At 37.1% G+C, this 14,731-nt stretch overlaps 1 protein-coding gene across 1 annotated transcript; it reads right to left on the minus strand.

Annotated features, from left to right (window-relative positions):
* Nucleotides 1–175: 175 nt before the first annotated feature.
* Nucleotides 176–12,698, minus strand: Crh-bp (corticotropin releasing hormone binding protein). The gene is made up of 7 exons (XM_076442312.1): nucleotides 12,361–12,698; nucleotides 2,591–2,681; nucleotides 2,189–2,349; nucleotides 1,821–2,034; nucleotides 1,183–1,361; nucleotides 974–1,082; nucleotides 176–424 (listed from the first exon to the last, which is right to left on the minus strand). Exons 1-7 carry the CDS (start codon nucleotides 12,475–12,477, stop codon nucleotides 303–305), a joined length of 993 nt encoding a protein of 330 aa, XP_076298427.1. The 5' UTR covers nucleotides 12,478–12,698; the 3' UTR covers nucleotides 176–302.
* Between the last annotated feature and the right edge of the window lie 2,033 nt (nucleotides 12,699–14,731).

The raw sequence follows: 14,731 nt of genomic DNA on the forward strand, positions 1-14,731 counted from the left end.
TCTCAGTCATGAATTCAAACGATTAATCGCACTCAGTCACGTGTGAAGGTACAGTGAATCAAATAAATGCTCAATGAAACTATAATAAATAATGAAGAAATATATATGTATATATCTAAACATCATTTAGAAACGTAGAACAATGCAGTTCCCAAAATTCGTCGAACGAAAATGAGTATATATATGCATCTATCTCGGTGTGTGAATGGCTAAATTTTGGGACCTTCGCCTTATAAGTAACTGCATTCACAATGAGGTCTTGAAACTTCGATCGTTTTCTATGATCAAAATCGCGTCCCGAGTTAATTCCTGTCCAGAGTCTCGTCTTTCAGCGGCTGGATGTTCACGGTCACAGAATTGTCGAAGAAGCCACTCGATATCAGCCTCACTGAGGTAACATCGTACTCTACCACCTCATGGTAGTCTAAAATAAAAAGTAAACACCTTTTTACGTCGATAGACAATCCTAATATTTAGCGCAGCGTTAACTGATGATAACTTATAAATAGACTCCGAATTTTTTATGCATTTATAACAGAAACGAGCGAGTGTAATTTAAAACGGTGAAAGTATTAAAAGACTTTAAGAGTACTAATATATTATTTTAAAAAAGAAGAATATAGATTTATATTTAGCTCCTGCGTCTTGCAATATGCACAAACTTTTTATTTTGCATAAACATCCGGAGTCTACTTATAAATATATATGCTCCAGTTGTTTCAATTTCTATCATATTTTAAATATTTTTTCTTTAATAAATGATTCAATGGACTGGATATCAATCTCTCGGATTGCTGGAACTCTCCATATCATGAGTGTTCGAGCCGTTTGAACATCAAACAGAACTTTGATTTCCAGGTCCGTGCGATTAAATATTCAAGCCGCTGAACGCCGACAAGTATTTACGAGATGGAATATCGACGAGCACTCAAGTTAATAAGTTTATAATAGCGGAAGTTATTGATTGTGTTACCGGGTTTCGAGTCTATTCCGCAGATGGAGTCCACCACCTGAACTTTGGTCGTGTCTAGACCGTAACCGCCTCCAATTATCGCTTGATCGTGCGGGTTTCTCTCGTCACACTGGAAATAAAAGGTTTCCCACGTTCAATGAAAGTGTTAATTGCTAACTCGGGGGTTGCAAAACATTTTGCAAACGAAAGACTCTGTGTAGTATACGAACTTTCCGCAGAGTTCCGGTCTCGGTTGTGCGACCGGATCCCAGCAAATTAGTGACGCCGACTCCGAGGGCGATTACTTGCACGGTTCCTGGATATAATGCGATGTAGGTACAATTTATGCGTCTTCCGTAGTTCCGCAAAGTGAACGGCTCGGTCAGGCTTGCTGCCAGCACGTTGCAAGCTGGAAAATTGCGGACAGAATGTTAATATATATCAAGAATAATGAAGTTCATTCAAATAAATACGCTAACAGCGTTTCTGTTGCCTCGCAATTATAAATAAACGCCGTGAATATTATGCATTTATACTAAAAAAGATGGCTGAAAACCCGAAATTTTCACCAAAATCGAAGTCCGACTCCCTTTAAGGGGGTAGACTCGTTTTTCCAGGATTGCAAGGGTGCGGGATGCACCTTCTTATTTCTCGATAATGCAAAGATGGGGTGATTGCGGCCTAAATTGATGTTTTATCTAGCGCTTTTGACCAATGAAAACCGAATCCCGCACCATTGCAGCGAGTCTGGAAACGAGTCTACCTCCTTAAACGAAGAAACTGGTTCTAATGCAACGATCAAGATGTCCCGGCGCTAATGGAGGATGACGAGAGCGTTCTCCAAAGATCTTCCGGTAGCTATGCTTACGTCTAGGGTTCTTCAGGAACCTCGCAAGGATGGTGAACCCCTTGCCGGGTTTGGGGATCCTGTACCTGACGACCGCAACGTTCTGCGAGCTCATGAAGCTCCTCTTCACGCCGATATTTTTACCACAGAATTCGCTGATCCTCTGCTTCAGGGGTAATCGATGATCCATTTCGCTGGGGAACACTTCGCCGTTCAGCTCCCAGCCGTCGACCGCCTGCGGGTTGCAAAAATAAATTGTAGATCAACCCTCCGCTCAACGGCCCGTGATGCTTTTTATGCTCTGATAAGAGTTTCGCTGGTCTCTCTCTCTCTCTCTCTCTCTCTCTCTCTCTCTCTCTCTCTCTCTTTATAAGTTTCTCAATATTTACCGAGATAAGCCCGTGATGCTCGCACGGAACGTCAAAGCTGAGGAAACTGATCTCGACTTTCTGGTCGGGACCAGCTAGGAAGTGGACACCGCAGACCTCTTCGCTATCGGTTTTAGCCGTGTATATGAAAGCGCCGGGCTCTGTCGTCACGAACATGCAATCTGAGAAAAGGAACCATGCTATAGTTAGTCTTGCCCATATATTTTTGAAGAATTTATTGCGCTTTGAAAATATCACTGTCCATTCTACGGACACTGCGCGATTAAACGCGCATGGAACATCAGATATAAAAGCTTTGTGATTCTTCACTTTTTATTCAGTATTTATAATTTATTTCCATTATTAATTAGACGTATGTTTAAAATTTCGGTTGCACACAGAAGACTTTATCGCGACGTTCACCTGTGATGGGTTTGAAGCGAGTGTACGAATTTAAAAAGCCATCCTTGTAGTCCATACGATAAAAGTCCTTTGACAAATGGTCCGGCGTGAGCTGAAAAAGAAATCAGTCTTTCAGTAAATGTGGAGTTAAACATTTTCATTGGGAGGAACGTGAAACTTTCTTCCCCTTCTATCCATTCAGTCGATGTTCAACGAGACTGTTAATTTTGAAAGTCAGTAGCAGAAGTAATTAAAAAATTGTAGAAATGTGCTTCAAAAAAGAAGCACTGCTAATTAGAAACTATTTAAAATATGCTATGAAAGAGTTTTGTGCATGGAGACCAATTTTAAACTGAATTGTATATATAAATGTAACAATAAGAAAAGGATTTCTTGTACTGAAACGCTTTACGACTTCTGGTGAAACGTTAATTTCCACCGACAATTTAATTCTGTCGTGAAACCTAACAATATCCACGGATTAGATCAGTGGATCACCGACGATTCAAAGTATTTCGGGAAAATCTATTTCCCCGTGGGGCAGTCAATGGAAATATCTTTCTCGACAGACGGATATTACAGCGTGATTATCATTGGTGATGGCCGATTGCTAGATCGCGGATGTTCATGCAATTGCATGGTTTTCTAGAAAATAATAAAGTGAAATCCTCTTGTCATCAGCGAAGCGCCATCATTTTAAATGAACCCACGCAGATGAGTGTATATTATATGTGTCTTTCTCATATAAAGTTACAGCAATCTAAATATCGGAAATTCTTATCTCAGACGGTGACTTGAATTTTACCCAGCACTGAATATATTGTATACTCGCAGGGCTTGTTTTACTTATACTTTGGGGGCAGCCTGTGTCACAATAGAATTTTTAAATAAATTCTCTCAGAAGAATTTCATTTTACGGTCCCTTTTATCTCCCCCCACGCAGCATCCTACTTCATTTTTCATTTGCCTACAGGCACCATCCGTTTCAGCTTTATTTCTTCCCTAAAAAGACAGGATCCACGTTAGCTTCAGTGTCTTTTAATTACGCTCGCTCAAACCATGTGTGTGCGTTAGAAAGAGAAAGATAGAGAGAGAGAGAGAGAGAGAGAGAGAGAGAGAGAGAGAGAGAGAGAGAGAGAGAGAGAAAAGAAAAAGAGTAGAAAAATTGAATGCGCTACTAAAAGTGTTTTTCACGCTCGTCCGTTTAAATATTAGAGCAACACAAACAGAAAGGCGAAACCGTTTTCGTTTTTAAGTAAAGTTCTGCTGCACGGAGAAGGATGGAATCCAATATGCTGCTTGTTAATTTCGATGCAGTTTTGCATATGTTTGCTGGTGCAGCGAAATTTTGTTTACATAAATCGGAAGACCAGCGGATTCATGAATTTTTCTGCAGACACTGACGCAATCTCTAAAAACTCGGCGAGGGTGTCGTTCGTCAATAACGCTGTCATTGCCTTTCTAATAATAATCGTTCACAAGTGGCTGCAAACTGGACTGCTGTGATGTCTATAATGAAAAACAATGAGAATAACAGAGGATCAATAAAAGGAAGAAGTACCAAATGGCTGGGTATGATGAAAAACAGTTCGAAAATAATCCCAGCGAAAAAGAACACCTCCACAGATTATTATGTAATGTAATAATCCCGGTAAAAAGGAATACGTCAAACAATAAAGCCAAATAGGAATAAAATAGATACATTTTGAAATTAAAATAATGTATGCGTGATCCCTTTCCAAATCCATTCGTTTATCAAACAATTAGGATAAATATCGACAATAAGCACATTCGGAACGTCGAAAATGCAACAAAACTTCTCTTGTGAGAAGATAAACGAATTTCAGGTGTACAGGTAAAAAACGTATTTGTTGTTGCATAAAACATTGGATTTATTTTTAATCCCACGAGCACATGTATCATCGTGTAAACTTGTAAACACAATGTAGGACGAAACCATTTTTGCAATTTTTGGAGGATTTGTCCTGATGCGTAATAACAAAATTTCATGGATTGTGCTTCCTGTTTTATTAAAAATAATGGGGAGGAGGAAACCTAACGCATATACCAAACGAAATGAGTATAAATTCTTTTAAAAGAAATTTTTTAAGTCGAGGATTCTCTAAATGTGAAAAACGTGGACGTAATTTATATAAAAAATTTCTCCATTGGTTTCCTCATTTAATTAAGTAATAACGTCCACAACAAGCTTTCTGCACCGATTGCATATCCGCAAATACGAATGGCAGCCGAACCAATTACAATCGTATGCACGTTCGTTAATTTCAACTCTGACTGCATTACGTGCGGTCGCATTGTCACATTTATTCTACTTCAACGACAAATCTGTCACACTCGGAATATTTCATAATATAAAAACGGGGACGTGGTTATACATTTTACTTACCAGCGAAATTACATTTGAAAAGTCAATGGCGCGCCGAATGGTCACGTGAATTTAATCGATCCTTAATCGAAAGATCGTGTTCCCGCCGTTTCTGGGGACCACTACGCTGGTCAATTTCAAAAGTTTCGAATATTCATCTAAAATGTGATCGAGCATCTATTTTTTAATAAATTTCGAACTGAGTTTTTGAAAAATGCATTTTTCATCGATTCTTTAGATTCGTCGGTTTTTCATGACTGAAATAGTTAACCTAAAAATCGAAAAAGAGTTCCAGATATCACTTCAATCGTCCACAAGAATTCTGCTTTTCAGTCCTTTAGAAGTCGTGACCATACAAATCGGTAAAAGGATTCTGAAATATGATTTCCGCACGTGCCAGATTTTTTCAATACCGTAAGCGTGGGATTGGGCGGAACAAGAACGGTTAATCCGACTTTTTGGAAGTATTCCCCCGGTGAAAATAGAGGCTTCCAATTCTGGCTGAAATGTATTTTCTTTGTAAACCGTCCTCTGTAGCTTCCATTCTATTCAAAGGTACTTATTTGACCCTCTATCCAGCCCCTTTGAAAACGCAACAGTCGTTCAATTGACTACCCGTGTGCAGATGTCAAACGCGCGTTTATAACCTACAACCTATTTCCAAGATCGCGTTTTCTCGGTCATTTAAATGGCTGCGACACGAGTTTCCTGCACTTGTCAACCGTGTAAATTGAAAGCAATATCACTAACAAGCATTTTATCTGACACACCATTGACTCTTTACATTTTCGCGTGCATACGTTCGATGACATAATCTTTGAAGAAGCCTCCATGACCCACGCCGCGCGCCAATCGAAAATCGATAATTGTAAGTTGAGGTTTATTTTGATATTTTCAGTCGGCCCGGTTCGATTCGATCACTCGGGAATACCGTTCGATCGATCGAACACGGTCGCTGATCCTTTTCACTTTATCTAAAGCTGCGTTTTCGATGGAGAACCATGTTTCGATAACAGCGAAATTGAATTCGATCGGTGACGTGCCGTGAGCTAACTGCACGCGATGCATTCTGCACAATGCACAATGACAATGCACAATGTAACAACATTCAAAATTCATGATGGGAACGTCAATCTCAAACGAAACGAATCAATAAAATGTATCAAAACGAATAAAAAAAAAATCTTCATGCAAAATAAACATATTCTGCATTGATTGTGGGAAGCAGGAATAAAATAAAAATTCATTTCATCCCTTATAATGGCCTTGTTACACTAAAAACAACATCACGCGGTATTCTTAAATTTTTCTAATCCTTAAAATTATTTACTGTTTTATATTTCACCCAACCAAAATTTCTTCATAAATGCATAAAGATCCGCAGTCTACTCATGAGACATTGTATTATATAAAACGATTGCATTTTATATAATATTTGCTTTGCATTCTGTACAACGATTCCAATATTTACAATTGATGACGGCAACGTTAATCTCGGACGAAACGAATCAATGAAATCTCGATACGTCGAACACTCGATTCGAATTCTTCGACATTGTATTTGTATTATATAAAATGAATGCGTTTTATACAATGTTTGCGATGCTTTTGATCAAAATATATAATCTATATATAAAGCGAAATAATTCCGAGAAAATGTGTGACATCCGACATTATCGCTGTTCGAGCACACGAGTCGCAATCATCAATGTAGAGGTTGTTAGTTATAATTACTAATATATACTATCATTAAAAATAGATTATTAATCGGATCAGAAAAAGCTCTGCGCGAGTTTACGCGCTGCCCCAGAAACTGGCGGAGGAGGAAATATCGCATCAGGAGTGTATCAGATTTATTGGAAGAACCATTAGCTAATATATATAAATACATCAGAAGATTCTGTATGTGATAATGATTCCTAATATAAAGTTCACCTCGTTTCATATACAGGGTGTCTCAGCTGAAGGAGGCCACCTAAATATCTCCTTTATTTTTAATGGCACAAAATAAAGAATATTTAGAAGGAGGAATATCATAGAAGAACAATTTTTTTTGTCCGGTTATTTTTTCATAATTTTTTTAAGGTCATCGTTATTTTTTATCGGGGAAACTTATTTTTTTTTATTCCATCTTGTTAATGATAAGCATATTCAAATGTATTTTTTCAGCCGCTATAAGATGGAATAAAAAAAAAGTTTTCCCGATAAAAAAATAACGATGACCTTGAAAAAACTGAAAAAATAACCGGCCGAAAGAAATTGTTATTCTATGATATTCCTCCTTCGATACCATTTAAATTATGCCATATTGTGCCATTAAAAATAAAGGAGATATTTAGGTGGCCTCCTTCAGCTGAGACGCCCTGTATGTTTACCTATTTGTACATATTCAATAATACTATATAATCAAAACACAAAGCACGTCATCGAAAGTTTGGATATTGACATAAGGGTTAAGATTATGTTAAATAAAGTGAGAATCTAAGAAAATCTATCAATCTAATTAAATTGATTGGAAAATAAAAATTGACTTTCTGAGATATAATAGTCAGCGGATCTTTACGCAAAATAAAAACTTTTTCTAGTTGAATCGCAGCAAGCTGGAGTGAAATGGAAATTTATTTTCTTTCATATGTTTAGAGAGAGTATTTTCTAATTCTTTCAATGAATTTACTTTTTCAAACTACACCTATTCATTTTTGTCATAAATGCATAAAATCATAAATGTTAAATAAAGTAGGAATCTAAGAAAATGCACGAATCTAAATTTACTCGATAATAAAGATTGGCTTTCTGAGGTATAGTAGTATTTAACACTTCTAATTGTGTTTGCCCGCTGATTTGCTAGAAAGTATAGTGTGCATGGCGCGTGTTAGGGTTGCAGGAACTATGCAACGAAGAACTACACACGCAGCTTCGGAGTATTCGATTATTACGCGTTAACCAGACAAGCTGCCGGTGATTTATGATCGACTAAGAGCATGTAATCGAGGTACAAACAGCGGAACAGCCGTTGTAAATATTTGCTGTGACACGGATTCACCTTGCGACGATTCTTCGAACCGCAAGAAGCATGAGTTTTCTCTTGAGAATTATTGAGAACCGGAAGTACTACTAAAGTAGTCGATCCTATCAAAACTGATATCTCAATATTGACATCGAGGATTGTTGTCGCAATCTGTTATTATTGACTCGAGGATCTGTATTCAAAGAGAGTACGCCGCGGTGGAACCACAACGTTAGTCAAGAGAATAATTGAACCTAAACATTATTGCACTGAGTCAGTACACCAACGCTTGGAATTCAATTTCGAAACTATGTTCGCTAAGTAGGATTCAAAGTTAAATTTCGAAATGGAGGGAAACATTGAATTAAAGAATTAAACCATGTTAAGATAATGAAATTCTCGGAGGTTATTACATATTGTACGTTCGTTAGTTCAAGTTCAAAATTGACGTCGTAGATTGCAAAAACTTACCGGAAATACGACATTCAATCAACACAGCAACTAATTTCATTCAATTATTCGCTCTTATAAAACCCAATTAAAAATACAAACAATTCTATCAATCAAGTATTCATTTTCCGGAGATTCAGCTGGCGCTTCTATCTTAAAACACACTTCTATTCATTTCTTGGGCATTATTAAAAATTTTGAAAAAGTTCACGTTTCCAACAAATACGTCGCTACAATTATGAGAAAATTGTATTTTTTGAAAAATCGTTAAGAACATTACAAATTAAATTTTTTGGAGCCAGAAGCTTCGACTAAAAAATTTAGAAGAAATTTAAAATAATGTGTATAAAGGGTGTAAGACATATTTAAGAATTTTCCGAGTAAGAAGCTTAGAAATTTAATTAGTACGAAGCGTTCCAGTGGCATAAATCGGTCTGAGGGATTTTCTGACCTCGTTCTTCGATTGATCCTCTTGCAACAAAAATTTCTTGGATCCGTTTTAGTACCGTGCTTCAATCGGCACAATAAGATCGTATATTTACATCGCTCTGTGGTCTGTAACCTCGTCGGATTGAACCTCGAAGTACATTGCCACTCGATTTTTGCGAGTAACTCGAGCGTATAAATTGCGTTTACACTGACAACAAGCAATTCCACTTTACAGGTCGGCAGACCGAACGCCGCCTTCGATAAGACCCGTGGAACGCGCAGTTTCGATGCCGTTGCTTTCGGGAAATTCTTCGGAATGAAATATCATGCCGAACCCTCGGGTTTTAACAATGACTGTAATGAACAAAACGAGTCCAACAATAACCAATAAATAGACAGTGCATTTTATGCGTTTATGACAAAAATGGATAGGTGTGAATCAAAACAGTGGAAATATTAGAAGAATTTAAAAATGTTGTTACTGTATTATCAACTTATTAAACATATTAAGAAAGAAAATAAATTTCTATTACACTCTAGTTTGTTGCAATTCAGGTCGTACATTTTTGTTTTGCCTAAAGATCCGCTGTCTACCAATAAACGACACATAAAAATCGAAATTTTAATATCGATTTCAATGAAGCAAAAGGTTTAATTTTAAAAAGAACTGCGTACCGTTTAATTTAAAAAATCATTTCTCACATTTACGTACGAGATCGTCTAGCAGTTTTAACAATTTTAGTCGAACACGATGTACGATTTGAAAAAGAACCAGTTTAATTGAAGAACTGTTTCGCGTTTTTAATTAGTTCAGAAAATGATAATGAGGTCCCAGCGAGCCGATGTGACATTACGCGCCAGGAGACATGATATTTCCCGAGCGAAACGGTTTATAACGTTGGCATTATAAAATCGGACCTTTTATGTCTCGTCCGAACCTAATATTTTCGGCGAGGACGCGACACGAAGCCAGAAGTTATTAACGGAGAACCCTTCAGGAATAAAAATGTTGAAGAGAGGACAGAGGGTTGGCGATCGTTTCCTTGGTCAGGAGAGGCGAAACAGAATTAGCCCCCGGGATTCCCCAATACTTTCGTTTCGGTATAGTGTTCTCTAATGGCAACCGTTGATCTCCGAGGTCTATCTCATTTCGTTCTCGGTCACTCGAAACGAACAGCCAATCTGATTAATGAAGAAGTATACGGACCGGGATTGAGTGAGCACCGAGCCCCTTTGGATCCAATGAAGTTCTACGACTTGTTGTCCGGGGAATATTGAATTTATCCGCGGTGGCGTGACTTAACTTCGGCGATGTGAAATCTGTGTACTGTCTAGTGGATTAAGAGACCAACTTCCCTCGGCTTCTATTCGCAGATATTTTAATCTGGTCTTTTATCCAGTGATTTTGCTACCAGACAATCTATGCGATGTCTATGCAGATTCGGATGAGATATATTGTGAGCTGAATAAATAAATTATTAACCCCTTGCCGTATTTAAAAGTCTAACAAATACGAATGCTACACCTTTCTTTTTAAATGAAATAAAATTTGATTCGTTTGTAATTAATATTAATAGCATTAAAATAAATGTAGCCATACGAAAAATATTTTCTTTTCTCTTCTACGGCATTTTTGGGGACAAAGACGTTTTAACCCTTAGCGCTCGAGTGGGGACTCTGAGGCACCACTAAAAATTGCTGTAGCATTACTCAAAATATTGTTTACATTATTACATCAATTTCATATCCATAAAATGGAAAAAATCATATGAAATATATAAAAATCATGAAATGATACGGGGAGAAATATAGAGAAAATGATATAATAGATTATGTTGGTAGATTTTTCTGACGGATTAAAGGTGCAGATAAATTGGATCGATAGATTAAATTATTGCTATTGATATAGGTACCTGTTCCAATTTAAATACGTTGATCTTTCTGGCAAATTATTTTGATACATTAGTTTGACGTTGAACGGTAGAATAAATGATTTAGATAGATCAGTTTGATATTAAACGGGATAATTAATTGTTTAAATAGATTAGCCCGACATTGGAACGGTACAATAAATTATTTAGACCAGTTTGATATTAAATTGTATGATAGCTTTGACAGATTGCTGTGTACGATTACATAATTTGCTTGCGAACAATAAGACAAGCTCTGTAGATAGATGCTGCCGATAGATTAAGATCTTAAGTGAACTGGATGAATAAATTATGTAATGACTGCGATCGATATGGGTATCGCTAGTTAAACTATGTAAATAGGATGCATAATCAGTTATGCAAATTAGCATCCCAGATCTGGGTTGCTATTTCGAAGTCCACTAGAAGAAATAGATTGTGCATAATTATCCAAATAGATAAAAGATGGGAAGAAGCTTCTGAAAATTATTTTATACGATCGTACACACTAATATTATATTCATAATAGATCCTATAAACTTATAATAAACTGCATGATTGATGCGTTAAAATAGTCAAACCGAATGAATGAACAAAATAAATTATTCACATTATTGGAGTATCTTTTAAAAATAATATTCAATTACTCAAATCAACTAATGCATGTTTCGAGATTGTTATATTTCCCAAGATAGATTGTTCAATTCATTTCATTGGAACAGTCTATCTCAGGTTCTCATTTCTGGAATTGGAGTTCGTAGTTATTTTTTTTCATTTCCAATATTCTGAATGGAAGTTTCAACATCAATGATTGATTAGTTTATCTCGTGTTCCACCTGTATTCTGTCTTCTGCTACAACGGGACCAGAGGGAACCTGTTTTCGTGGGTGGACAAGGGAAAGGGATATTTGTTCGGGAGCCTACGTGCTCGGTTTACTTTGAAGCTCCGCTGCAATTAATTGCTATGGCAAAGAACGGAAATGTGTGTATTGACTGGTCAACGAATTACGTACTCCTCATCATTACCATAATTGTTTGACAGTTTCTTTTTTTGACAAGTAATTCTATTTGAATTTTTGTTAATTAAAAACGAAGAAAAATATATGGAGCTCTCTTAATATTCTTGAAACTTTCAGTTCTTGTTAAACAGCATGAACAAAAAGTACACGAATTCAATTTTGTAAGAACAAATGGAATAGATATATACACGAACTCAATTATTGTTAAATAAAACAAATATAAATATATACTCTTAACATTCTTTAAACAAAACGAATCAAACGCGTACAATTTTCGTATAAATTTGAATCGAGAAATCGAGAAAGAATACACGATCTCTCTCCCACATCTCCTCAAACAAACCATCGAAAAAGTCCTCGACTTCGCATCGACGTTCGTTCAAACAGACCCCTATACAAACACCCGTTTCTTTCACCAGTTTTATTCTTCCCGGAAGAATAAAAAAAAACGAATTATTTTATTAGTCGGATGAGAGCAAACAGAGTCGGAATAATAGAATGGCATCCTCGAAATTCAAAAGAGCCGTGTGGCCATTGTCTCGGAAACGGCGGCCAACACCGAACAAAGCTTATATAAACCAGCACCATACCTGTTGCTGATAGTGCTGATAATCGTTGCTCCCTTTTATAACAGCGTTCACGATGTTGAAAAGACCTGTGGCCAACAACAACCACGGCAGCCGGCCAGATGACCCATCCGGAACCATCTTTATCCTAATCGTCGCTGGGAGGTACCTGCTGGCCGAACCTGAACAACACGATTTGCTATCTTTTTTTCTTTTCTTCTTGGTCTCGCTTGGACTTTTCTTTCCGCTGCTGATTTCTATGCGATCGGCACCGATTTTTTTTAACCCGGGGACACTTCGGTAGGACGCGCGTCGAGTTCGAGTCAGGACAAACTGGAGATTGTGTGGCGTCGCGACGCGCGGCGTCCCTCTTATAGTCGCTAGTCCAGCCCGCGATTCGTCCACGCTGCGCATCCCCGAGCGCTCGCCACGATGCTAACGACGATAACGCTGATAACCGACGAGTCTTCGAGCCTAAACGCTCGAGGAACGCTCTTCGGGTTCTCAGGTACACCATAGATCTCGATTTTTTCCGAAAACTGGTCCCATTTTTTACAGGGAATCGTTGCTTATGTGTCCAGAAAGATTGATCACAGGGGATTATCAAATACTCAGGGGGCACACGAGTTTCATTCTGTTACATTTGATTTAATAACTTTGTTGTTTCTAATTATTCTTTTGTGACTCTTTTAACAGTATATTTGTGGCATTTTTCTAATTGAAATGAGCTCAAACACGATACGATTCGGATCGTACTTACTTGTTTAATCGATGATATAGTGGAACCTCGATTATGCTAACTAATCGGTGGGATATGAGAATCGTGAATTGAATTAGTGAATGCGATTCGAAGTGTATCGTGCTTGGGCTCGTTTTAATCAGAAAAGTGTGACGAATATGTTGGCGAAGGTGTCGTAGAAAAATAATTGAAAACGACGAAGTTATTAAATGAATATTGTCTAGTATCAAAGTTGGTAAATTATGAATTTGTTATTAACATGTCTTGGATGAAAGAAAATGAATTTGAAGAAGAGGATGCAGGATTCGAATGGAGATAGATCCTGTTTAATAGGAATCAACATGCAATTGATGACTTCGCTAAGGAAAACAATTGGGCTTTACCCTTTCGTTATTGACCCACGAATTTTCAGTGCATTGTCCAAAAGCTTTGTTATGTTTCCCGTCTTTCTGGTACACTGAACATGGATTCGAAAACCCTTTCTCTCTATGAATCTGAATTTTTTAAAAATTTAATTTAAATAATAAAAGCGAAGCTTCAGAATTTATGATTAAAATTTAAAATAGAAATTAATTAAAGTTTAATATGTAGAATTGTAAGATCTAAATTGAAACCGACAGCTGAAGATGCAATTATGGTGAGAAATGGCATGGAGCATTTATACCTAGCTTTCACGAGTGATTCCTGAGCGAATCTAATTTGTTTCTTTAATAATAAAACACCAATTTACTTCTACAAACAGGTTTCCCCGGAATGAGATTTTGTTATACAATTTTAACGTCAAAGTTGATTCGTTGCACTTGCGATGTAAGGGCCACCAAGGAGCCACGCATTGCATTTTCTTGCATAATAATTCTATTCATTATTGATTACTTTTTGGAAACTGGAACAGAGGAAAAATTGATTTGATTGTCTAAAAAGCATCTTGTGGCAAAAATGGGATAGTGCAGTGAGTATAAGATGATATGTGATTGGATGTATCGATGAGACGATACTAATTTAGTGACATAACTTTTTCGTTTTTAATGACTGTTACTAACATATTCGTGACATTTTTCTGATTAAAATGAGCCTAAACACGACACGATTTGGATCACATTTATTCCAAATTCCATTATCCGAACTGAACCACTGATTAGTCCGGATAATCGAGGTTCTAGTTTATCTCTTTCTAATTGTATCGTGTTTGTACTCGCTGTAATCAGAAAAATGTGACGAATATGTTGGTAAAAGTTTCACAAAAGAAAAAAATAAGACAAAACAAAAAAGTGTTGTACTCATGGAAAATGAAGTTCTACGAAATTATACCTTATCTGAAGTTGCTGGAAGAAGCTGTAGAATCTGCAGATCTTATCTCGTATTTTGCAAGTCCTTGGCCTTGGTGGAGTTCTACTCCAATATTGATTTTGCAAACATGTGCATCTCGTACGTTCACTCAGCAAAATACAGGTGATCTATTTGACCAAAATAGGATGCTGATACCGGTGTACTTTTCGCAGCGGGAGGAACGTCATCAAATATCCGGTGTAACTTCCGGTTAACACGATATGTCGATAACGGACATAGACACGTTCACCGGGATCAAGACACGACAACGAATTTCCATTTGATAATCTCACGTGTACGATAAGAAGGATTTTTCGTTGTTTAATTAAA

The sequence above is a fragment of the Lasioglossum baleicum genome, chromosome 18, assembly GCF_051020765.1.
Source record: "Lasioglossum baleicum chromosome 18, iyLasBale1, whole genome shotgun sequence".
NCBI classification, from domain to species: Eukaryota; Metazoa; Arthropoda; class Insecta; order Hymenoptera; family Halictidae; genus Lasioglossum; species Lasioglossum baleicum.

Coding starts and splice junctions, on each gene's coding strand:
- Crh-bp (XM_076442312.1), bottom strand. CDS start 12,477: ATGGTTCCGGATGGGTCATCTGGCCGGCTGCCGTGGTTGTTGTTGGCC. Junction 2,035..2,188: donor AGCATCACGGGCTTATCTCG/GTAAATATTGAG, acceptor TGCAACCCGCAG/GCGGTCGACGGCTGGGAGCT. Junction 1,083..1,182: donor AGACCGGAACTCTGCGGAAA/GTTCGTATACTA, acceptor TTTTATTTCCAG/TGTGACGAGAGAAACCCGCA.